The sequence below is a fragment of the Jaculus jaculus genome, chromosome 12 (assembly GCF_020740685.1).
Source record: "Jaculus jaculus isolate mJacJac1 chromosome 12, mJacJac1.mat.Y.cur, whole genome shotgun sequence".
Taxonomy (NCBI): domain Eukaryota; kingdom Metazoa; phylum Chordata; class Mammalia; order Rodentia; family Dipodidae; genus Jaculus; species Jaculus jaculus.
This window is the reverse complement of record NC_059113.1, coordinates 34,003,774-34,029,919: the sequence shown is the minus strand read 5'-3', so window position 1 is coordinate 34,029,919 and position 26,146 is coordinate 34,003,774. Positions and strand designations below refer to the sequence as shown.

The following is a 26,146-nucleotide window of genomic DNA, read 5'->3' as shown; positions in this document are numbered from 1 at the left end:
TTTGAAGCAAACGTATGTCGTGGGTTTTCTCCACGCTGCTGTTGTGAGTGGAGTAGCCACTGAGGCCTTGGCTGTGACTCAAGGCTTGGTAGCAGTTGAGACTGTGTTAGAGTGTCTTCCATCCTCTCAGGATTAGCATGGGAAGTATGCCTATTTCTTTGCTTTTCTTTTCTCTTTCTTTCTTTCTTTCCTTTCTTTCTCCCCCCCCCCTCTCTCTCTCTCTCTCTCTCTCCCTTTCTTTCTTTCTTTCCAGGTAGGGTCTCCCTCTAGCCCAGACTGACCTGGAATTCACTATGTAGTCTCAGGGTGGCCTCGAACTCTCAGCGATCCTCCTACCTCTGCCGCCTGAGTGCTGGGATTAAAGGTGTGTGCCACCACACCCAACTTTCTATTTGTTTTCTTTTTCTTCCCTTCCTTCCTCCTTCCCTCTCTTTCTTTCTCGTCTCTCTGTCCCTTCCTGTCTTCCTTCTCTCTCTCCCCCTTCCCTACTTCCTTTCTCTCTCCTTCCCCTCCTGTCTTTATTTATTTATTTATTTATTTTTGATTTTTTTTTAATTTTATTTATTTATTTATTTATTTGAGAGCGACAGACACAGAGAGAAGGACAGATAGAGGGGGAGAGAGAGAATGGGCACGCCAGGGCTTCCAGCTTCTGCAAACAAACTCAAGATGCGTGCGCCCCCTTGTGCATCTGGCTAACGTGGGACCTGGGGAACCAAGCCTTGAACCGGGGTCCTTAGGCTTCACAGGCAAGTGCTTCACCACTAAGCCATCTCTCCAGCCCTGATTTTTTTTTTTTTTTTTTTTTTGAGGTAGGGTCTCACTCTAGCCCAGGCTGACCTGAAATTCACTATGTCATCTCAGGGTGGCCTTGAATTCACGGCAATCCTCCTACCTCTGCCTCCCAAGTGCTGGGATTAAAGGCATGCACCACCATGCTCGGCTTTTAAGTATTTTTTGAAAATACTTTTAGTTATTTATTGAAAGGAGAGAGAGAGACAGAGAGAGTACCAAAGAGAGAATGGGCATACCAGGAGCCTCTTGATATTGCAAATGAACTCTGGACTCATGCACCACTTTGTGCATCTGGTTTGATATGGGTACTGAGAAGTAGAATCTGGGTTGACAGGCTTTAACCAAGCAAGTACCTTTTTAAGTGCTGAGCCATCTCCCCAGGTCCTTCTTTGAAATTTTTATTTGATATAATAATTGTACATATTTATGGGGTGCCATGTGACTTTCCAGAACATGTATACAAGTATAACGTTCAAACCAGGGTATTGCGCATATCTTCCACCTCATTTATCTTTTTAAAAAATATTTTAAGGGGAAAATGTGGAGGGGAGGGAGGGGATTTCCATGGGATATGTTTTTATAATCATGGAAAATGCTAATAAAAATTTTTAAAAAAAGAAAGAAAGACAGGGTTTAGGAGCAAGGGTGTAATTATATTGAGTCACTAGTGATGTCATCGTCCATAGTTTACATATGTGGTTGTTGCCTAAGATACTGCTGAACATCATATGACTCTCTTGTTGGTTGTTTTAGGGACATGACAGTGTTACAATAAATTAGCAGAACTTAAGTTGAAAAAAAATAAAAAATAAAAATGAAATAAATAAAAACATTTTAATTCATCAAACAAACACTATTAGAACTAAGGTCACAGATAACACCAAACACAGTGGTGGTGGGTGACTTTAACACCCCACTCTCATCAATTGACAGGTCATCCAGGGAAAGAATAAACAGAGAGGCATCTGGACTAAATGAGGTCATAGAAGGAATGGACCTAACAGATATATACAGGGCATTTCATCCAAAGGCTGCAGAATATACATTCTTTTCAGCAGCACATGGAACATTCTCTAAAATAGACCCTATATTAGGACATAAAGCAAATCTTAACAAAACATTTTATTTTGGAGCTAGCAGTTAAGGCGTTTGCCTGCATAGCCAAAGGACCCTGGTTATATTCCCCAGGGCCCACGTAAGCTATATGCACAAGGGGGCACATGCATCTGGAGTTATTTGCAGTGGCTGGAGGCCCTGATGCACCCATTCTCTCTCTCTACCTCTTTCTCTCTCTGTCTCAAATAAATCAAAAAATATATACTTTTTAAAATTTATTTTTAATTTATTTATTTGAGAGATAGAAGTAGAGAGAGAAAAAGAGTAGTGGGTGTCTGAAATCCCAGCCCTCCTACAGTGAGATAGAGGCAAAGACAGAAGAACCCCAGAGCTCATGAACCAATTAGCTTGGCATGTATGCAGCATTGAACAATAAAGAAATCTTTCTTCAAAAAAAAGGGGTGGTGGGGCTGGAGAGATGGCTTAGCAGTTAAGTTAAGCGCTTGACTATGAAGCCTAAGGACCCCTGTTTGAGGCTCAATTCCCCAGGACCCACATAAGCCAGATGCACAAGGTGGCGCATGTATCTGGAGTTCACTTGCAGTGGCTGGAGGCCCTGTTGACACATTTTTTCTATCTCTTTCTCTCTGTGTCTGTTGCTCTCACATAAATAAATAAAAATAAAAGAAAGGAAGAAAGAAAGAAGAAAGGAAGGAAGGAAGGAGAGAAAGAAAGAAAGGGAAAGGAAAGGAAAAGAAAAGAAAGAAAGAAAGAAAAGAAAAGAAAAGAAAAGAAAAGAAAAGAAAAGAAAAGAAAAGAAAAGAAAAGAAAAGAAAAGAAAAGAAAAGAAAAGAAAAGAAAAGAAAAGAGCATGATGGTGCAACCTTTAATCCCAGCACTCAGGAGGCAGAGGTATGAGAACCGCTGTGAATTCAAGGCCACCCTGAGACTATAGAGTGAATTCCAGGTCAGCCTGGGCTAGTGTGAAACGCTGCCTCAAACAAATAGAAAGGTGAAGAAGACCAATAGCAGATTCGGTCCACACTCAAACCCACAAATAATGTGAAAAGGAAAGACAAGACAGCACTCTGGAGGTAGGTAGAGGTAGGAGGAGCAGGAGTTCAAGGTCATCCTCAGCTACATAGAAAGTTCCACAGAAAGGCCAGCCAGCTTGGGTTACATGACAGGAAGGGAAGGAAAGGAAAAGGGGATAGGGGAGGGAACAGAGCAAAGCAACGTCTTCTAACCTACTATACCCCAACATCATTAACCAACCTCTTCATTAGAAGTCCCTGTTTTCGCTTTTTCTAATGTTTTTTTTTTTTAAGTTATTTGCAGGAGAGAGAGATAAAACAAGGCATATAAAGAATAGGCATGCGATAAAGAAAAATGAAGTTATGAAATTTGCAGAAAAATGGATGGATCTGGAAAGGATTATACTAAGTGAGGTAACCCAGGCCCAGAAAGCCAAGCGCCACATGTTCTCTCTCATATGTGGATCCTAGCTACAGATGATTGGGCTTCTGCGTGAGAATGAAAATACTTAGTAGCAGAGGCCAGTAAGTTAAAAAGGAGACATAAAGGGAAGAGAAAGGAAGGGAGGAGGGTACTTAATAGGTTGATATTGTATATATGTAAGTCCAATGATTGAGATGGGGAGGTAATATGATGGAGAATGGAATTTCAAAGGGGAAAGTGTCGGTGGAGGAGGGAGGGAATTACCATGGGATATATTTTTATAATCATGGAAAATGTTAATAAAAATTTAAAAAAAAAAAGAATAGGCATGCTAGGGCCTCTAGCCACTGCAAATGAATGAAAGTGCCTTAACTGCTGAGACATCTCTCCATTCCAGAACTCCCTGTTTTCTAGCTTCCTGGCCCTGTCCTTGGGTGGCTCTGTACCTTCTTCCTTCCCAAGATTTTGGCAGGCGTGGAGATAGGAGTCATACCATATCATTCCAGTAAACTTTCCATTGGCTTCCAAGAAAAGCCAAGGGGGTCGGTAGAGGAGTAGGTTAATTTAAGGGGCAATTTAAAAAATCTGTACCCTGTAGGGCGTGGTGCTGCACACCTTTAATTCCAATACTCAGGAGGCAGAGGTAGGAGGGTCGCCATGAGTTCAAGACCACCCTGAGACTACATAGTGAATTCCAGGTCAGCCTGAGCCAGAGTGAGACGCTACCTGGAAAAGCCAAAAAACAAATCTGTACCAATTCTGGGCATGGTGGCGCACACCTTTAATCCCAGCACTCAGGAGGCAGAGGTAGGAGGATGGCTATGAGTTTGAGGCCACCCTGAGAATACAGAGTGAGTTCCAGGTCAGCCTGGGCTAGAATGAGATCCTGCCTCAGAAAAAACAAAACAAAACAAAACAAAACACAAAAACCGGTACCAGGGTGTTGGGACTGAAAGAAGAGCAGCCACTGCATCTTTTATAGGAGACCATACTCAGGCCTAAAGCCTACACAAACAGCTTTCAGAAGGGCTCCTTCTAGGCAAGCCAAAAGGGGTAAGTGGGCTGGTCTCTCTGTCACATGCAGTTTCCCTCTCCCACAAGGTAGGTTCTTGATGTAGCCCAGGCTGACCTGGAACTCACTCTATAGTTGTAGGCTGGCCTCTAACTCACAAGGGTCCTCCTACCTCTGCTTCCCAAATTGCTGGAATTAAAGGTGTGTGATACCACACCTGGCTCACACACTTTTTTCCCCTAGGGTCTTGGCTGTACCCAAGCTGACCTGGAAATAACTATGTAGTCTCAGGATGGCCTTGACCTCACTGTGAGAGAGGGAGAAGGAGAGGAAATTGGCGTGCCAGGGACTCCAGCCACTACAATCAAACTCCAGATGCATACACCCCCTTGTGAGCATGTGTGACCTTGTGTGTTTGTGTCACTGTGTATCTGGCTTGCATGGGACCTGGAGAGTCAAACATGAGTTTTGAGGCTCTGCAGACAAGCACCTTAACCTCTAAGCCATCTTTCCCCCAACACAGTTTGTTTTTCTTTTTTTTCGAGGTAGGGTCTCACTCTAGTCCAGGCTGACCTGGAATTCACTATGTAGTCTCAGGGTGGCCTCAAACTCACTGTGATCCACCTACCTCTGCCACCCAAGTACTGGGATTGAAGGTGTGTGCCACCACGCCTGGCTTGTTTTGTTTTTCAAGGTAGGGTGTCACTCTGGTCCAGGCTGACGTGGAATTCACTATGTAGTTTCAGAGTGGCCTTGAACTCACGAGAATCCTACCTCTGCCTCCCTAGTTCTAGGATTAAAGGCATGTTCCACCCTGCCCAGCTCACACACTTTTTGATGCTAGTTCCTGATCTGGGATTTTAACCTTCACTACAGTTTCAGGAATGTGAATGCTGAGTGCAGCTCCAAGATGACTAATGAGTGAGCTAGCAAATATCTAACTAAAAATATTACCCTGAGGGCTGGAGGGCTGTTAGGGTATAACAGTTTCCTCTGGGCCAGACATGGCCATCACCATCATGGAATACAGGTTATTGCCGCGGTGACCTACATATGCTTTGCCCCTCAGTTATAACAAAGAAATAGAGGCTGGAGAGATGGCTTAGCAGTTAAGGAGTTTGCCTGTAAAGCCAAAGGATCCCAGTTCAACTCTAGGCTCCAAGTAAGCCTGCACAAGGGGACACATGCATCTGGAGTTCATTTGCAGTGCCTGGAGCCTCTGGCATGCCCATTCTCTTTCTCTCTCTCAAATAAAGAAATTTTTTTTAAAAAATCAACAAAATAGAGGCCAGGTATGGTGGCATGCTTTTAATCCCAGCACTTGGGAGGCAAAGGTAGAATTGCTATGAGTTCAAGGCCACCCTGAGACATGGTGAATTCCATGTCAGCTTGGGCTAGAGTGAAACCCTACCTCGAAAAACCAAACCAAACCTAAACAAAAACCAATGAAATAGACTACTACCATGACACCTAGGTCCACTGTAATAATGTAGAAGAGAGGGGTGCTCATAGCCCCTCTTGCACCCCACTAGCTGTGCTTAAGTTGGGAGATGCTAGCCTATCTAGGATGTGAACAAGTAACTGAAATAAAGCAGCTTCAGTGAAGCCATCACCATGACTGGTTGGAACTTCTTAGTGATACAGCTATTTTTTTTTTTTGCAAGCAGAGTGGGGAGAAGGGGCACACCAGGGCCTCTGCTGCTACATCTCCAGATGTATGCATCACTTTGTGCCACCTGGTTTTACAAGGGTACTAGTCAATCAAACCCTGGTTGTTAGGCTTTTTAGGCAAGTGCCTTAACCACTGAGCAATCTCTCCAGCGGGGTTGGGGGTGGGGGGAGGGCACTTTTTTTTTTTCTTTTTGGTTTTTCGAGGTAGTATTTCACTCTAACCCAGGCCGACCTGGAATTAACTATGTAGTGAGTCTAAGGGTGGCCTCAAACTCACTATGATTCTACCTCTGCCTCCCAAGTGCTGAGATAAAAGGGGTGTGCCACCACAACTGCTCCCACCCCTTCTAAAACATATTTTCCTTTGCAAGCAGAGAGGGAGAAAGACCAGGTGTGGGGGGGGGGGGAGCTTTACAGGCAAGCACCTTTACCATTGAACTATCTCCCTACCATGATACATCTATTTTGTTTTGTTTTTTCATAATCTCAGCACTCCTCCTACCTCAGGCAGAGGTAGGAGGATCACTGTAAGTTCGAGGCCAGCCTGGGACTAGACTGAGTTCCAGTCAGCCTGGGATAGAGACCCTACCTCCTCAAAATAAATAAATAAAATGCTTGTGGGCTGAGTAGATGGCTCAGCTATTAAAGGCGCTTGCTTGCAAAGCCTGACTGCCTGGATTCAGTTTCCCAGTACCCATATGCATCTGCAGTTTGTTTGCAATGGCTAGAGTCCCTGGAATACCCATTCCCACCCTCCCAACACTGTTTGCAAATAAATAGGAGTGGTGGCATACGTCTTTAGTCCCAGCACTCTGGAGGCTGAAGTAAAAGAATCACTGAGTTCAAAGTCGTCCTGGAGCCACAGAGTGAATTTCACATCAGACTGGGCTACAGTGAGACTTTACCTCAAAACAAAAAGAAAGGGGGGGTGGGGTGGAGAAGAGAGCAGGCATGAATACCTTTAATCCCAGCACACAGGAGGCTGTGGTAGAATTGCTGAGTTTGGGGCCAGTGTGCGACTACAAGAGTGCCAGGTCATCCTGGGTTAGAGTGACACCCTGCTTTGAAAAACAACAACAAAATTGTTTGGGGCTAGAGAGATAGCTCAGTGGTTAAGGCATTTGCCTGCAAAGCCTAACAACCTGGGTTTGATTCTCCAGTGCTTACATAAAGCCAGAAGCACAACGTGGCACATGTGTCTGGAATTTGACTGCAGTCAGTGGCTGGAGGCTTTCACATGCCCATTCTCTCACTGCTTTCAAATAAATATAAATTTAAAAAACTGTGGCACAGCCTGGAAAGATGGGTTGGAAGGGCACTTGCCTGCAAAGTCAAAAGACCCAGGTTTGATTCCCCACAACCCACATAAGCCAGTTGCACATGGTGGCACATGCATCTGTAGTGGCTAATGGCCCTAGTGTGCCCATTCTGTGTAATAAAAGTATTTGGGAGAAGCAGAAGAGACACACAAATGGAGAATGGGCACGCCAGGGCCTCTAGCTGCTGCAAACCACCTTCTCCATGTGGCTTACATGGGACCTTTGGCTTTGCCAACAAGCGCCTTAATGCCTAAATCATCTCCCTGGCCCCCAAATAAAAATATTTAAGTGTGGTGGCACACACCTTTATCCCAGCACGTGGGAGGCAGAGGCAGGAGGACCGCCATGAGTGCAAGGCCACCCTGAGACTACATAGTGATTTCCAGGTCAGCCTGGGATAGGGTGAAACTACCTCAAAGAAAAAATAAAATTTAAAACTGGGCTAGGGCTGGACAGATGGCTGAGTTAAGGCATTTGCCTACAAAATGGAAGGATCCCAGTTCAAATCTCCAGTACCCACGTAAGTCAGATGGCACAAGGGTGTGCATGCATCTGGAGTTCATTTGTAGTGGCTGGAGGCCTTAGCATTCCTTCCTACTTTCTCAAATATTTTGGAAGTTAAAAAAAAGTGCTAGCTTGGTGTGGTGGTTTAAGCTTTTAATCCCAGCATTTGGGAGGTAGAGGTAGATCACTGAGCTTCAGGTCAGCATGGGCTGGAGTGAGTCCCCATACAAACTGGCCTTTTCTGATCCTACCTCCACCTCCCCCATTGAGAACTACAGTAATGAACCACACCACGTTGTTTTACTGTCCCGGGGAAATCAACCCCAGACTTAATGCTCCAGTTGTGCCCTTCATAGCTGATATTTTTAAGCAAGTGCCAGTAACCACCAAACCATCTTCCCAGGCTCCCTCAACCCCCACAAACATGGGTTTTTTTCTTTAAATAGACCCCTGGCAGCCCAGGTCTTTAATCCCCGCAGAGGCAGGATCGGTGTTCCTACCTCGGAAAACAAAAGCTGGAGAGCCTCAGCAGTTGATTACCCACAAAGCTTAAGGACCTGGATTTGATTCTCTAGTATCCACGTAAAGCCAGATGCACCAAGTGGCACAAGCAGCTAGAGTTCATTTGCAGTGGCTAGGTCCTAGCCTACCCATTCCCCCCCCCAACAGAAATATTAAAATTTTAGCTGGTTATGGTGGTGCACACCTTTAATCACAGCACTCAGAAAACAGGTAGAAGGATCAGTGTTTGAGTGGAGTGAATTCTAGGTCTGGGATACAGCAAGACCCTATCTCGGAGAAAAAAAATTAGCTGTCTGCTAAAATACCTAATAGGAGGGGCTGGGAAGATGACTCAAGCACTAGTTAGTAAAGCCCCTGCTCAGTCTGCCACCCATGTAAACCAGGTGGGTGTTCAGTTAACAAGAAACCTTAGGATGCACACACTTCTCAGTCTGAAGATAAGCTTAAAAAATAAAAAAAAATCACTTAGTTGGCAAAATGTGTTTCTAGCTTTTTGAGAACCACGAATAGTGAGACTGCAGGAGTCCCATTCAGAATTGATTCATAGACTAAAAAATCTTGGGTTTATACAGTAAGCTAATTAATGCTCCAACGGCAAATATTTACTTAATTCCAAGGACTTAATCTTTTCAGTACCACCTCCCCAGTTGTAGTCCTGGCCAGAGATTTAGCACTAACCAAAGCTTAGGTTACTCATCCACTCATTCCAGTGCATTTACACTAAAATGCACAACCCAAGATGACCAACAGTACTTACCATTCAAGCAGCTCAGCCAACAGGGTCCTCTGCTTTGAACAATGTTTTCAGCTGGGAAAAAAAACTTCCATTTTCCAAATTGCTTACTTTTCAATGCCAACAACCTGTAAAAAGTGCCCATAGTTGACTCCCATGCTACAGAATTTCACGACACAATATATGCTTATCATGCAACAAAACCTTTATTAACATTTTGAACACAGATTCAGCTATTGTTGAAACTGGTAATTTCTAAACTTAAATTGGGGTAAATGGCTAGTGCAGAGTAATGCCATCCTTGACCACTGGGAATGGACTAGAGAATTAACAGCCACCCCTAAGACGGAGGACCAGGTGCAGGGTGGACTCTTTCTGGATGTTGTAATCAGAAAGAGTGCGGCCATCTTCCAGCTGCTTGCCAGCGAAGATGAGACGCTGCTGGTCAGGGGGGATGCCTTCCTTGTCCTGGATCTTGGCCTTCACGTTCTCGATGGTGTCGCTGGGCTCTACTTCCAGGGTGATGGTCTTGCCGGTCAGGGTCTTCACGAAGATCTGCATGCCACCCCTCAGGCGCAGTACCAGGTGCAGGGTGGACTCTTTCTGGATGTTGTAATCAGAAAGAGTGCGGCCATCTTCCAGCTGCTTGCCGGCGAAGATGAGACGCTGCTGGTCAGGGGGGATGCCTTCCTTGTCCTGGATCTTGGCCTTCACGTTCTCGATGGTGTCGCTGGGCTCTACTTCCAGAGTGATGGTCTTGCCGGTCAGGGTCTTCACGAAGATCTGCATGCCACCCCTCAGGCGCAGTACCAGGTGCAGGGTGGACTCTTTCTGGATGTTGTAATCAGAAAGAGTGCGGCCATCTTCCAGCTGCTTGCCGGCGAAGATGAGACGCTGCTGGTCAGGGGGGATGCCTTCCTTGTCCTGGATCTTGGCCTTCACGTTCTCGATGGTGTCGCTGGGCTCTACTTCCAGGGTGATGGTCTTGCCGGTCAGGGTCTTCACGAAGATCTGCATGCCACCCCTCAGGCGCAGTACCAGGTGCAGGGTGGACTCTTTCTGGATGTTGTAATCAGAAAGAGTGCGGCCATCTTCCAGCTGCTTGCCAGCGAAGATGAGACGCTGCTGGTCAGGGGGGATGCCTTCCTTGTCCTGGATCTTGGCCTTCACGTTCTCGATGGTGTCGCTGGGCTCTACTTCCAGAGTGATGGTCTTGCCGGTCAGGGTCTTCACGAAGATCTGCATGCCACCCCTCAGACGGAGGACCAGGTGCAGGGTGGACTCTTTCTGGATGTTGTAATCAGAAAGAGTGCGGCCATCTTCCAACTGCTTGCCAGCGAAGATGAGACGCTGCTGGTCAGGGGGGATGCCTTCCTTGTCCTGGATCTTAGCCTTTACGTTCTCGATGGTGTCGCTGGGCTCTACTTCCAGGGTGATGGTCTTGCCGGTCAGGGTCTTCACGAAGATTTGCATGCCACCCCTCAGGCGCAGTACCAGGTGCAGGGTGGACTCTTTCTGGATGTTGTAATCAGAAAGAGTGCGGCCATCTTCCAGCTGCTTGCCGGCGAAGATGAGACGCTGCTGGTCAGGGGGGATGCCTTCCTTGTCCTGGATCTTGGCCTTCACGTTCTCGATGGTGTCGCTGGGCTCTACTTCCAGAGTGATGGTCTTGCCGGTCAGGGTTTTCACGAAGATCTGCATTTTGACCTACAGTTTAAAAACGGAAAGGTTATTTACGTTTAATGTGCAATAAAAACTTGACGACAGTTCTATCCCCACAGAATGGCTTAAGACTCCTGCCAGTATTCACTTCAACAAAATCGGCTTAGTTATGGTTCCAAACTAGTAATTCCAAAACGGCCATTTAAAACAAAATAAGCCAGGCTTGGTGGCGCACTCCTTTAATCCTAGGACTCGGGAAGCAGAGGTAAGTGGATCGCTGAAAACCCCACTGTGTGTGGGGGGGAACCACCACAACCACAAAATGGCCGATCGTGATGTCCTATGGCTTTGATGTGAACTCTCAGGAAGATCGCCTTGACTGAGAAAAAACCTGACTAACATCCTGCCGAAGCTAAATAAAATAAAAATCCAAAAAGCCAAGATGGCTTCTTCACTATTTTATAAAGTTCTCCATCCGCAATTATCCCAATCCCGAGCTATTTAGAAGCCAAGAACTTCTTAATACGCAATTCCTGATACTGAGGAACTTGCTCCCACAAACTAGACCACGTAGAAATAGTTTCCTAAGGGAAAAAAAAAGGGGGAGTGCGTGGTGGCGCCCGCCTTTAATCCCAGCCCTCGGAAGGCAGAGCCGTGAGTTCGAGGCCACCCTGGACTAGACCTCAAAAATCAGACAAAAAGGTTGCCAAAATCCCAGGAGTACCTTTTTCTGGCCTTCCCCCTCTGAAATAACCGCGATGGAATCAGGTCCGTTAAGCTCCCCGGCGCGGGAGCGGGCGCCGGCCCACTCGGGCTCGGCGCACGCAAGCAAGGCCCGCGCTTCCGGGAAGGCCTGAGCCGCGCCGCCGCGTCACGTACCCGCGCCCGCCCGCCCATCCCCCACCCAGCCTGCCGCAGCCCGCCGGAGCTCTTTCCTTCAGACCCCTTTCTCCACTCACACACCAAGATTTCCACCGCCGCAGGCCCGTACCCGTTAACGAAGGAAAACACACGGCAGCTGGCTGAACTTGTCCGGGAACACAAAAACTGCAGAGAAGACAGCTCCCCGAGAAACAACGCGTCACTAACCGCCGCGATCCGGCGGAGCCCAGATTTATGCAGCGTGGCTGGCTGACTGATCACTGCTACGTCGCCTCTGTATCCGTGCGCCGCTGAAAGTAGTCCGCGCGGCCTCACCTCCCGCAACGGCCGATGGGCTTTTCAACCGAGCCTCAAATTCCTCAACTCCCTACAGAGAAGATGTATAGGAATTAATTATCCTTTTCTCCAGGCAATCTATCTTCTCTTTTATGAATAGAGATTGGGGGGGGAAAAAATCAGCCGGCGGATGAATCCGGCTCAAGGGCCCACCCTGGAAAGCTCTGGAAATTTCCTTGAGAGGCCGACGCTGATTGGTTGAAGCGTAACAAGGCGAGGCCGGCTCTGATTGGAGCGAGACGGGCGGCGGTTCTGCTGTTGCTGGGCTAGGGGCTAGGGACGGTTTAACGACATTCTCAAGTCACCAAGTGCGCATGCCCCAAGAGGGGTGTTTCCGGTCGGAGGTGGAGGAAGGGTGGGGGAGGTCTTTTGCCGTTGGTTTCCCACCCGTTTTTGCCGTTGAGGGTTTTAGTGTCTGGAGGGGGTCAGGTTGCGGCGGGAGGGCGGAAGGGGGCGGCGCGCTGCTGTTTTCCCGCCCGCGCCCGCGGAGCGCTCCCCCTGGCTCCTTTTGTTTTTATTTTTTTCAAGGTAGGGTCTCGCTGTCGCCTAAGCTGACCTGGAATTCACTATGGAGTCTCAGTGTGGCCTCGAACTCACAGCGAGCCTCCTACTTCTGCCTCCCGAGTGCTGGGATTAAAGGCGTGCGCCACCACGCCGGGCCAGGCTGCTTTTTATTGTTGCTCCGCGGCCATACTGCTCGCTCCTCCGGGCCTGCCCGAGGCTCCCCGGGGACGCCCAGCGGTGCCTGCACCTCCCTCGTCCTCGGGCTTCTTCGACCCGCAGGAGACGAGTACCTCTGCCGCCCAAGGGCTTAGTATACAAATAAATAAATAAAACAAAATTGCAGTGACCCTGGCCCTCCCTGGGTGTGGTCGCTGTCTCCCGCGATACGTTTAGATCAGGGTTTCGTGCGCAGTCATGGGGGTGGAAGGAACCGCGGAAATTGCTGTTTTCTTGAGCTACCAGCCTTCGTTGGTCTAGAAGAAGCGCAGATTTAGATAAGCTGCGTTCAGGAAAAGGCCATTAACTCCTGAGGCTTTCGTTAAGACTATCCGGGTTGCATGCCTTGCACCACCCAAAGCCCCCCCCCAGCCCTTCCTAGGTGGCTGAGCGGCGCTGTTGACGAGACATCCAAGCCCAGCGAGCTTCTGACCCCTCTCCCAGCTCCGCAGCTAGTTCATGGGGTCCAGCCTAGCCTCGGAACGACAAAGCCCGGCGTGAGGAAGGAGGGTCGCCCCTGACTTCCAGGTCAGGCAAGGCGAGAGCGAGGGCCTGCCTCGAAAACAAGACGACAAAAGGCAGCCGGGTTTGGCTCACGCCTTCAATCCGAGCCCCCAAGGGGAGGATCACTTCTGAGTTCAAGGCCAGCCTGGGACTACAGAGTGAGATTATGGTCATTCTAGGCCACAGGGAGACCCTTACCTTAAAAGAAAAAAAAAAAAAAAAAGGAAGAAATAACATCCAGGTAACTTTAAAATGACATAAAAACGAGGTGTACTGTTTAGAATAAGGAACAAGTGGAAAGAGTTTAATTTGGGAAGTGATTTCAAAGTTTTTGAACGAGTAGCTTAGGAAGTTTGTTTTTGTTTCGTTTCCGTGAGCCTTATGTGATTAGAAACTTGTTTCCCCAAGCAGCAGCACTTCCTGAGTCATACATTGTGATGGGCTGGTTGAGCGAGATAGAACGCGGATCTCGTGACTGGTGTGGTGACGTCACTGGAGTAAGTTCTAGCCCTCGCCCGGAACTTAGTCATAGTGCTTCCTGATTTGTTGTTTTCCCAAAGTAGGTCATGTAGGTACCTAAACACAGAAAATGTTTTCGAAAGGAAGGCGTACAGGTTCCCTCCCCCAAGGAAACAAGATGACTTCATAATAAAAATGTTGTTAATATATCGTTTCTTGTAATTTTACAAGGAAATCTGTAAATTAATTGAAGAAGTGGACAATTAGGGCTGGGGAGATGGTCCAGTGTATAAAAGCCCTTGCTCAAGTGTGAGGACTACAACTGAATCCCTGTAAGAAGAGAGTGGGGTGTGCCTTTAACCCTGATGCTGGGGGCGGGGGAAGACATTTAGTGGCTTTAGACAGATGGTTTTTGCCTATACAGTTCCTGAAAAAACTAAAGAGAAACCAAACAGATTCTAAGTGATTTTATTTGGCGGGCATTATGGTGCACTGCACTTAATCCCAGCACTTTGTAGACAGAAGTAGGAGAACAGCCATCAGTTCGAGGCCACCCTGAGACTACATAGTGAATTCCAGGTCAGCCTGGGCTAGACTCAGACCCTACCTCCAAAAACAAAACAACAAACAAACAAACAAAAAGTGTGAAAGCTGGAGAGATTGCTCAGTGTTACAGGCACTTGATTACAAAGTCTGTCAGCCCAGGTTTGATTCCCCAGTAACCACATAGCTGGACATATGCTTCTGGTGTTCTTTTGCAACAAGATGTACACATGCAAATAATTTTTTAAAAATGGAGAACTCGGGCTAGAGAGATGACTTAACAATTAAGGCACTTTGCCTACAAAACCTAAGGACCTAGGTTCAATTCTCTCCAGTACTCTTATAAGCCAGATGCACAAAGGTGTTGCATGCATCTGGAGTTTGCAGCAGTTGGAGGCCCTGGTGCACCCATTCATTATCTATCTATCTATCTATCTATCTATCTATCTCTCTCTCTCTCTCTCTCTCTCTCATTCTCTCTGCCTCTTTCTCTTTCTGTCTCTCTCAAATAAATAAATTTATAAATGCTTTGTTTAAAAAAAAAAAAGCTTTTGTTTTCCTGACATCAGGTTTTGATAGTTTGAGATAAGGTGTCATGTACTGGTGGTGGACTCAGTATGTAGCCAAGGCTATCTTTGAATTCATGATCCTTCTACCTCCACCTCTCACCTGTGGAATCACAGATGTGCACTACTGTAACCATGAAAGTATTCTAGAGACACTTATGACTTACGAATTTTGTGTGTGTGCATCCAGCTTTAAGTGGGTGGCTGGGGAATTGAACCCAGACTGCCAGGCTTTTCAGTCAAGTGCCTTTAGCTGTTGAGACATCTTTCAGCCCCAAGAACAAGCACTCTTTTAAAATATATTTTATTATTTATTTATTTATTTATTTATATGAGAGAGAGAGAGAGAATGGGCACACCAGGGCCTCCAGCCACTGCAAACAAACTCCAGATGCGTGTTCCCCCTTGTATATCTGGCCTATGTGGGTCCTGGAGAATCAAACTGGGATCCTTTGGCTTTGCAGGCAGACACTTTAATCACTAAGCCATCTCTCCAGCCCCCAAAGCAAGCACTCTTGACTTGCTGAACTATCTCCCAGATTGAATATTTAGAAATGTTGAAGCAGCTGACATGGTGGCCCATGCCTTTAATGTTGAAGTGAAGTGAAGTGGCTCATCCCAATACTCCCAGCACTTGGAATGTTAGTGCACAAGGATTGCCAGGAGTTTGAGGCCAGTCTGTGTTATTTGATTAGATAGCCTAGAGTTTGACCCTGTCTCAAAATGTTGACACATGAAAGGGCTGGAGAGATGGCTCAGCAAGTAAGAGCACGTGTTATGCAAGCATGAGGGCCAGAGAGCACTTGAGTTTGATTCCCCAGCATCCATATAAACCTCTGGGATGGCTGCACATGCCTGCAACCCCAGTACTACCAGAGACCCAAGACCTGAGAACCAAGGGAGCCCTGCAAGTCCCAGAATCAGTGCAAAAGGAGACTCCAGGCGGGAAAACAATGGACAAGATGGACCTGATGTTCCACTCTGACCACTTTAGGGGAGCGACCCTGCAGGCAAGGACATGGGGCACCACAAGGGTATACATGTGCATACACCACATACCATATTACACATGCACACACACACACACACACACACACACTGCATGTGCACCCACACAAGCAAAAAAAGAAACGTAAACCAGAGCTAAGAGAGAAGGCTTGAGCCGAGCATGGTGGCACACGCCTTTAATCCCAGCACTTGGGAGGCAGACATAGGAGGATTGCTGGGTGTTTGAGGCCACCCGGCCATTACAGAGTGAATGCCAGGTCAGCCTGGGCTACAGCAAAACCCTACCTCAAAACACTTGGAAAAAAAAAAAAAGAAACTACATTACCCCAAAAAAAAAGAAAAGAAAGATAAAAAGAAGGCCCATCAGCAGTGGTAAGTCAACAATGAGGTAGTACTGAAGAAAAGATTAGGTAGATTTTATTGTTGAAGATAATGCAGGGGTGACAGTAAACAGTAAAGGAGAGATGAGGGCTAGAGAGATGGGTTAGTGGTTAAGGAACTTGCCTGCAAAGCCTAAGGACCCAGGTTTGACTCCCTAGAACCCATGTAAGCCAGACACAAGGTGATGCATGTGCACAAAGTGGTGCATGTGTCTAGAGTTTGACTGTAGTGGCTAGAGGCCCTGGTATACCAATTCTGTCTCTCTCACTCTCTCTTTTTCTCTCTCAATCATTAAATAAATAAAAATAAAGCCGAGCCGGGCGTGGTGGCACACATCTTTAATCCCAGCACTTGGGAGGCAGAGATAGGAGGATTGTCATGAGTTCAAAGCCACCCTGAGAATACAGAGTGAATTCCAAGTCAGCCTGGGCTAGAGTGAGACTCTACTTCAGAAAACCAAAAAAATTAAAATATAAATATATAAATAAAGTCGAGATGAAAGATTCTACCATCACAGAACCAGTGGCCACACAGTGACTGTGGCCATCTCCATGTCACTCACACCAGCAGCAGGCAGTCATCCTTGACAGAGGTGACACACAGACTTTTATTTCCAATGTTGTCAGCATGATTGATCATAGACGACCCTAAGAAATACTGGAATTTTGCACCAGAGGACTCACCACGTCCTTCACTTTAACATTCTGAATGTCCAGAAAACTGGTTTGCAACATTTTGACTCCCCATAATCATGATGTTCAGTCACTTGGCCTTGTAGAACCTTCCACACAAGTGCAGCAGCTTTTTTGTTTTGTTTTGTTTTTTGAGGTAGGGTCTCACTTTAGCCCAGGCTGACCTGAAATTCACTCTGTAGTCTCAGGGTGGCCTTGAACTCACAGTGATCCTCCTACCTCTGCCTCCCGAATGCTGAGATAAAGGCGTGCGCCACCACACCAAGCTTAGGCTCATTATTAAGTAAGACTGACAGTAGGACCTTACAGTCCTGTAAGTTAGACGACATATAGTTCTTCCTTTCTTTTTTCCTTCTCCTTTTCTCCTTCTCCCAAACATGGCAGTACATTCTCTTTAATCCCAGCATTTGTGAGGCTGAGGTAGGAGGATCACTGTGAGTTTAACCTGAGACTACAGAGTGAATTCCAGTCAGCCTGGGCCAGAGCAAGACTCTACCTTGACAAAAAAAGAAAAAAAACAGGGGAGAAAGGGAATTACCATGGGTTATTATCTATAATTATGGACTTTTTCAATAAATAAATAAATAAAAATAATAAAAACAAACAAAATGAAAAACAAGGGACTGGAGAGGTGGGTTACCAGTTAAGCCCCCAGGTTCGATTCCCAGAATCCACATAAGCCATATGCACAAAGAGGCGCATACATCTGGAGTTTATTTGCAGAGACCCTGGCATGCCCTTTCTATCTACCCTCCCCTCAAGTAAATAAAATATTTTAATTAAAAAAAAAAAACAGGCGTGGTGGCGCACATCTTTAATCCCAGCACTTGGGAGGCAGAGGTAGGAGGATTGCTGTGAGTTCAAGGCCAACATGGACTAGAGTGAGAGCCTACCTCGGCAGGGGGTGGGGGACAGAAAAAAAAGAGTAAGGCTGGAGTGATGGCTCAGAAGTTAAAAACGCTTGCTTGCTGTGCTGCAGAGATTGCTTAGTGGTTAAGACACTTTCCTTCAAAGCCAAAGGACCCACATTTGATTCCCCAGTACCCACATAAGACAGATGCACAAGGGGCCACATGCATCTGGAGTTTGGTTGTAGTGGCTGAAGGCCCTAGCAATCCATTCTCTCCCTCTTTCTCTCTCTCTCTCTCTTTCTCTCTCTCTCTCTCTCTCTCTCTCTCTCTCTCTCTCTCTCTCTGCCTTTCTCTCTCAAATAAATAAAAAACATAGAATATTTTTAAAGTGTTTGCTTGCAAAGCTTGACAGCCTGAGTTCTACTCCCCAGTACTCACATTAAACCAAACACACAAAGTGGCACATCCATCTAGAGTTCATTTGCAGCTGCAAGAGACCCTGCCATGCCTGTTCTCTTCCTCTCTTTCTATCACTCTCTCTCTCAAAAAAAAAAAAAAAAAAAAAAACAAACATTTTTTTAAGAATGGTACTGGAGAGATTGCTTAGATTGCTTGCAAAGCCTGATGTCCTGGGCTCTGTCCCCAGTACCCATGTATGGTAGTTTGAATGCATATCCCCAAATAGACATACATTACTAAAGCTTGTAACTTGGATTTTCAGCCACCTGGCTGGAAGAGATGTCACTTTGGGTACATCCTGGGGGCCCACCCCTAAAGTGTGTTTCTGGGCAGATATGACTTCCAGCCTAAATATATGCAGAACAGTTTCGTCTCTGCTTAGTTTCTGGCTGTTTGCTGTTTGGGGTTGCTGTGGTACTGCCTATTTTGGTGATGGTTTCCTTCTGCTTGAATCTGTGAAAAGAGGCTAGCCTCTTCCACCATTATGGAACTTCTCTTGGAGACCTGTAAGCTTCAAATAAGTTTCTTCCTCACATAAACTATGTCTGGTTTGGATGTTCATCCCAGCATTGTGAAGCTGACTGCAACATGAGGCATGTAAAGACAGCTGTACAAAGAGGCACATGTATCTGCAGTTCACGTGTGGGGCAGAAGGCTCACACACACACTCTCTCTCTCTAGTAAATAAAAATAAAAATATATTTTAAAAAGTAGACAAGGCTGGAGAGATGGCTTAGTAGTTAAGTCACATGCCTGTGAAGCCTAAGAACCTAGGTTCAATTATCCAGGTCCCATGTAAGCCAGATGCCCATGGTGGCACATGCATCTGGAGTTTGCAGTGACTAGAGGCCCCAGCATGCCCATTCCTTCTCTCTCGCCCCTACTCTCTGTGTCTAATAAATAAATAAATAAATAAAAATAAATCTTTAAGTATATGGCTTTAATCCTAGCACTTGGGAGGCAGAGGTAGGAGGATCACCATAAGTTTGAGGCCACCCTGAGACTACACAGTGAATTCCAGGTCAGCCTGAGCTAAAGTGAGACCCTACCCCAAAAAAAGAAAATTAAAAAAAATTTAAAAACTTTAAAAAAATAAAAATAGGGCTGGAGAAATGGCTTAGTGATTAAGGCATTTGCCTGAGAAGCTAAAGGACCCAGGTTCTATTCCTCAGTACCCACATAAGCCAGATGCACAAGGGACACATGCATCTGGAGTTTGTTTGCAGTAGCTAGAGGCCCTGGCGTGCCCATTTTCTCTGTGTCTGTCTTTCTTTGATCTTTCTCCCACTCTGCTTGCAAATAAATAAATTAAAAGTAGGGCTGGAGAGATGGCTTAGCGGTTAAGTGCTTGCCTGTGAAGCCTAAGGACCCCGGTTCGAGGCTTGGTTCCCCAGGTCCCACGTTAGCCAGATGAACAAGGGGGCGCACGCGTCTGGAATTCATTTGCAGAGGCTGGAAGCCCTGGCGCGCCCATTCTTTCTCTCCCTCTATCTGTCTTTCTCTCTGTGTCTGTCGCTCTTAAATAAAAAAAAAATTAAAAAAAAAGTAGACAAATATTGTGATTATGGAAAAACTGATTAAATTGCCTCTTACAAAGGTGCGCATGGTGGCACATGCCATTAATCCCAGCACTTGGGAGGCAGAGGTAGGAGGATCACTATGAGTTCCAGGCCACCCTGAGACTACATTCCAAGTCAGCCTGAGGTAGAGTAAAACTCTGCCTCAAAAAAACAAAACAAAAAAAAAGGGCTGGAGAGATGGCTTAGCAGTTAAGGTGCATGCCTGCCCCAGTTTGCTTCTCCAGGTCCCACGAAAGCCAAATGCATATGGTGACGTATACGTCTGCAGTTCATTTGCAGTGGCTGGAGGCCCTGGTGCACCCATTCTTTCCCTCTCCCTCCCTCTCTCTCTCTCTCTCTCTCTCCCTTTCTCTGTCCCTAATAAATAAATAAAAATAAAATCTTTTTAAAAAAAAACCCTCTTACTTTTTTTCTAATATATTTATTTGAGAGTGAGAGAGAGATGGGCATGCCAGAGCCTGTTGCTGCTGAGAATAAGCACCAGGCACATGCACTAATTTGTGCATTTGGCTTTATGTGAATACTGGGGAAATGAACCCATGCCAACTCAAGCTGGCTAGCTTTGCAAGCAAGTACCTTTAACTACAGAGTTATCTCCCCAGACCACTTCTTACAAATTCTGAAAAGACACTTGACTAGTGCCTACACATCGTCTTCCTCATACTGGGAAAGGAAACCTTTTCCAAAAGTAGATTTCCCATATAAAGGCAATTTTTCTTACAAAAGGAGGACTTACACAGTGTTTTGTTTGTTTGTTTGTTTGTTTTGTGTTTTGTTTTTCAAGGTAGGGTTTCACTCTAACCCAGGCTGACCTAGAATTCACTATGGAGTCTCAAGGTGGCCTCAAACTCACGGTGATCCTCCTACCTCTGTCTCCTGAGTGCTGGGATTAAAGGCATGCACCACCACGCCCTGCTTTACACAGTGTTTTTAAAGCTGTTCCTGTGTTTGTTGGTTCTCAGAAGTCTTTGGCTTAAACAGACATTTACAGGGCATCCTGTTCTGGTGCTCTCCTGGACCACATTTCTGTTGTCAACTTGCAATTGCTGTTTAATAATTAACATTTGGTTTTATTTCTGGGAGCACCTTGCTCATTATTGCCCTTTACCATCAGGTCACTCTGAGACCTGAACGCCCTGTTTAAAAATGTATTTATTTATCTATTTATTTATTTGAGAAAAACAAAAAGAAGAGAGAGAGAGCCTTTTGCCATTCCAAAGGAACTCCAGTTACTTGTGTCAGTTTACATGTCTGTCTTTACATAGGTACCGGGGAATTGAACTTGGACCAGCAGGCTTTGCAAGCAAGTGCCTTTGACCATTGTGACCACAGATGCATCTCTACAGCCTCCTCAAGTCCACCCAGTCCCTGCCCGCCCCCTCCGGTTTTACTTTGGTGACGAGGCCCTTTTGCATTTCTAGAGCCTTCTCTCAGCCTCCCATTGCTCTCTGCCTCACACTTGTTCCCCCAGTCAGTCATCAAGGTTCTTTATGTTCTCAGCACTGCAGACAGCGTGTTTGAGCCCACCATGACCTCACCATTCAATTTGTGCCTAGGAATGGAAAGTGAGGCGCCACCTCTCCAGGAGCCATACAAGGGCTGTGGACACAGGCTGGATCTAGATGTGTCTGCTTGGGCAAGGAAGATGCCCCCTTGCAACAAAAGGGTCACTGTTCTGTATGGTGTGTGGTGGGGTCGGGGTGGGGATTGTCAAGTCCTTCTCCAAGCAGTGTTGGTTGGTATGATCAGGAGTATGCCACTCTGCCAACAGATATTTACTGAGTGTTTTCTCTGTGCCAAGTATGGCTCTAGGCAGCCATGAATGAGATAATGTCTGACCTGAAGGATCATATCTTTTTTTTTTTTTGGCTTGTTTGTCTTTTTATTATTTATTTATTTATTGGTTTTTTGAGGCAAGGTCTCACTGTAGCTCAGGTTGATCTGGAATTCACTATGTAGTCTCAGGGTGGCCTTGAACTCAGCCATCCTCCTACTTCTGCCTCCCGAGTGCTGGGATTAAAGGTGTGCGCCACCACGCCTGGCTTTCTTTTTTTTTTTATTTCTTTTTTATTTTTTTTCAAGGTAGGGTCTCACTCTAGCCCAGGCTGATCTGGAATTCACCCTGTAGTCTCAGGCTGGCCTCTACCTCACAGTGATCCTCTTATCTCTGTCTCCCAAGTGCTGGGATTAAAGGTTTAGAGAGGCTATTAGATTAAGGGAAGGAAGCACAGAGAGCTACATGTGGAAGGCAGGAGTGGGTAGAGAACCTGCTATGTGACACAACTTGAGGTTATTTATAGGTTCACAATGGAGGCTGCACTGAGGCTTCCTATGTCCAAGGGGTAAAAAGACAAAGAAGCCAGGTGAGGGGCCAATGCCTGCAACCCCAGCACTTAGGAGACTGAAGTACAAAGATTACTTGAGCTCAGGGAACACGGGAGATTCTTCCTATTCAGAAAAAAAAAAAAAATTAAAAAATGGCTGGAGGTGCAGCTCAGAGGAAATATGGCCAAAAGTCTGGATCCACCACAAAAACCCTCTCAGAATCTCCATGAGCAAGCTGGAGAGATTGTTCAGTGGTTAAAGGCACTTGCTTGCAAAGCCTGACACCCTGGGTTTGATTCCCAGTGCCCACATAAAGCCAATGCACAAAGTGGTGCATGCCACTGGAGTTAGTTTGCAATAGCAAGAAGCACTGGTGTGTTCTCTCTCCTCTATCGTTGGAAATAAATAAAAAATATTTTGCTGGGCAGTCATAGTGGCGCATGTTTTTAATTCCAGAACTCCAGCAGGTGGGAGGCAGACATAGGAAGAGCTCTGTGAGTTCAAGGCCACATTGGGATAAAATAAGACCCTGCCTTGGAAAAACAAAAACTCCACAAGCAAGGCCACAACCTACTTCCTGGTACTGAGACCATGGCTCTTAGGGAGGTCAGATCCTACCCAGTCAGCAAGTCCAATCCCTCCTCCACCCAGAAATTGCTCAACAAATATGTGCAATAAGTGAATGACCTAAGATTCTTGGCTCAAGGGTCAAACAAACTTCAACAATATACAATGCTTGGAAATAGTGGCTTAATATACATATGTATAGCACTACAAGGTGATCCCTGCACTTCTAATTTAAGATAAGAAGTTCCTTACATAGCTGAAACTGCATTCTTTATTATAACCAATCCCTCTGGCTGCAAATTAGGAGCAAAGGGCTGCTTTCAGGAATACTCCTATAATTAATCTAGGTTTACTTGTAATACAGTCAACAAAATTAACATCTCGATTTATAAGACTACTTACATCTTCTGTCTCTTTAGTGTACTAGACAGGAAATATTAGACATACTATATAAAAGTTCAATATATCATTTAATTTTCAGACTAAATTCATGATTCTGCCAATTGTAAAGTTGTCAGTGGTGACAAAACGAAAGGAACGGCACACCTGTACTCCGAGCACTTGGGAGACGGTTAGAGGAGGATCAAAAGTTTAAGCACAGCTTTACTGACACAGAGGCTACCTTGGGCTACAAAAGACCCTGTCTTAAAAAAAAAAATAGTAGGGCTGGAGAGATGGCTTAGCAGTTAAGCACTTGCCTGTGAAGCCTAAGGACTCCTGTTCAAGGCTCGATTCCCCAGGACTCACTTTAGCCAGATGCACAAGGGGGCGTACAAGTCTGGAGTTCGTTTGCAGTGGCTGGAGGCCCTGGTGTGCCCATTTTCTCTCTCTCTCTCTCTCTCTATATATATATATATATCTGCCTCTTTCTCTCTGTCTGTCGCTCTCAAATAAATAAATAAAAATAAACAAAAAAATTTTTAAAAAAGTAATGCCAAGGGCTGGGAAGATGGCTTAGTGGTTAAAGCCACTTGCTTGCAAAGCTTTCAGACCTGGGGTCAATTCCCCAGTACCCACATGAAGTCAGATACACAAAGTGGCACATGCATCTAGAGTTGGTTTTCAGTGGCAAGGCCCTGGTGCACCTACACACAAACACACACACACACACACACACAAATTAAACCAGGTATGGTGGCACACGCCTTTATTCCCAGCACTTGGGAGACAGAGGTAGGGGGATCACTGTGAGTTCGAGGCTACCCTGAGACTACGTAGTGAATTCCAGGTCAGCCTGAGCTAGAGTGAGACCCTACCTTTTAAAAACAAATTTAAAAATTAATTCTTAAACTATTTTTTTTTAATTTTTGACAGCTCCCATAAGTACAGACAATAAACCATGATAATTCCCACCCTCTTTGTCCCCCTCTCAAATCCACCTTCCATTGAATCCCCTCCCCCTTCCAATTACTTTCCTTTTTTTTGTTTTGGTTTTTTGAGGTAGGGTCTCGCTGTAGCCCAGGCTGACCTGGAATTCACTGTGTAGTCTCAGGGTGGCCTTGAACTCATGGGGATCTTCCTACCTCTGCCTCCCAAGTGCTGGGATTAAAGGCATGCACCACCACGCCCGATTGTCTCTTCTATTTTTTTGTTGTTGTATTTTATTTTATTTCATTTGTTTTTGGTTTTTTGAGGTAGGGCCTCATTCTAGACCAAGCTGACCTGGAATTCACTATGTAGTCTCAGATTGGCCTTGAACTCATGGTGATTCTCCCATCTCTACCTCCCAAGTGCTGGGATTAACAGTGTATGCCACCATGCCTGGCTAGATGATTTTAAAAATATTTTATTTATTTATTTTAAGGCAAGTTCTGATTATTATCAAAAACATTTTATTTATCTATTTATTATTTTCACAGAGAGAGAGAGAGAGAGAGAGAGGGAGAATATGGGTGTGAGAGGGCTTCCAGCCACAGCAAACCAACACCAGTTACACGTGCCACTTTGTGCATCTGGCTTTACGTGGGTACTGGAAAATCTAAACCAGGTCATTAGGCTTTGCAGGCAGATACTTTAACTGCGGGATCATCTATCCAGCCCCCCCAAATATTTTTATTTATTTATTTGAGAAAGATAGAGAAAGAAGCAGACAAAAAGGGAGGAGGAGTATGGTCATGACAGGGCCTTCTGCCACTGCAAACTCCGTACATAATCACCACTTTGCATGTCTGGCTTTATACAAGCACTAGAGAATTATACTATAGCCATTAGGCTACCAGGCTTTACAAGCAAGCATCTTTTTTTTTCTGGTTTTTCAAAGTAGGGTCTCTCTCTGGTCCAGGCTGACCTGGAATTAACTATGTAGTCTCAGAGTGGCCTTGAACTCATGGAGATCCTCCTATCTCTGTCTCCCAAGTGCTGGGATTATAGGTGTGCACCACCACGCCCAGCTACAAGCAAGCATCTTTAACCACTGAAGCATCTCTCCAGCCCATAGCCCATTTTTTCATTGGGTTGCTAAATAATATTTATTTATTCCACAGAAAGAGAGAGAGAGATAATAGGCATGCCAGGGCTTCCTGCCACTGCAGAACACTAGATGCATGTACCACATTGAGCATCTGGCTCTGTGTGGGTGGGTACTGGGGAATTGAATCTGGGTCAGCGGGCTTTGCAAGCAAACACCTTAACTGCTGAGTCATCTAACCAGCCATTTATGTATTTATTTATGAGAGAGAGAGAGAGGGAGAGAAGGAGGCAAGGAGATGGGTGGAGGGAGGAAATTACCATGGTATATTGTTTATAATTATGGAAGTTGTCGATAAAAAAAAAACATTAAAAAAATTTAAATCCATTTCAACCACTCAAAAACAAGAAAAAAGAAAAGAAAAAATACAGAGGCAAGGAGAGAGATTGGGGATACGAGAGCCTCTAGCCATTGCAACTGAACTTCAGATAAATGCACCACCTTGTGCATCTGGCTTATGTGGGTCTTGGGGAATCACACCTGGGTCTTTTGGCTTTGCAGGCAAGTGCCTTAATCGCTAAACAATCTCCCTAGCCCCCTTATGCCAATATTCATAAAGTATACTAAAGGAGAGTTTGTAAACTCCGTTTCTGAAAAAATAAATTTTCCTATCACTTTGGCAAAAATTGAAAAAGTCTGACAATGCTAAATGCTGATACAAATATAAAACTGGGAACTCTTTGCTGATGAGTTGTGAGTCCCTAATCCAAAAATCCATCCAAACTGCTCAGAAGTTGGAAAGTTGTACTTGAAAATTTCAGATTTTAAATCTTTGAATTATGGATAGTTAAATGGTAAAACTCCATTAAAATATTTCAAATTTGAAAGCAACTCCAAAGTCTGACACTTGTAGTTTTCAGCTTTTTTTGTTTGTTGTTTCGAGGTAGGATCTCACTGTAGCCAAGGCTAACTTGGAACTCACTCTGTAGTTCCAGGCTGGCCCTTGAACTCACAGCTATCCTCCTACCTCAGCCCCCTAGGATTAAAGGCCTGTGCCACTATGCCTGGCTAATTTGTCTTTAAGTTTCATTGAGATGTGCATGGTGGCTACACTTGTAATCCTAGTATTCTGAA

At 45.5% G+C, this 26,146-nt stretch overlaps 1 protein-coding gene across 2 annotated transcripts; it reads right to left on the bottom strand.

Annotated features, from left to right (window-relative positions):
- Positions 1-9,257: 9,257 nt before the first annotated feature.
- On the bottom strand, positions 9,258-11,879 carry Ubb (ubiquitin B). 2 transcript variants are annotated; one of them, XM_045131639.1, is made up of 2 exons: positions 11,724-11,879; positions 9,258-10,777 (listed from the first exon to the last, which is right to left on the bottom strand). In XM_045131639.1, exon 2 carries the CDS (start codon positions 10,769-10,771, stop codon positions 9,398-9,400), a length of 1,374 nt encoding a protein of 457 aa, XP_044987574.1. In that variant the 5' UTR covers positions 10,772-10,777; positions 11,724-11,879; the 3' UTR covers positions 9,258-9,397. The 2 variants fall into 2 exon arrangements, with proteins under 2 accessions (XP_044987574.1, XP_044987575.1); XM_045131640.1 differs by having other exon boundaries at positions 11,696-11,848.
- Positions 11,880-26,146: the final 14,267 nt, after the last annotated feature.

Bases quoted from the DNA above. Each gene is read 5' to 3' on its own strand.
- Ubb (XM_045131639.1), bottom strand. From the start codon at position 10,771: ATGCAGATCTTCGTGAAAACCCTGACCGGCAAGACCATCACTCTGGAA.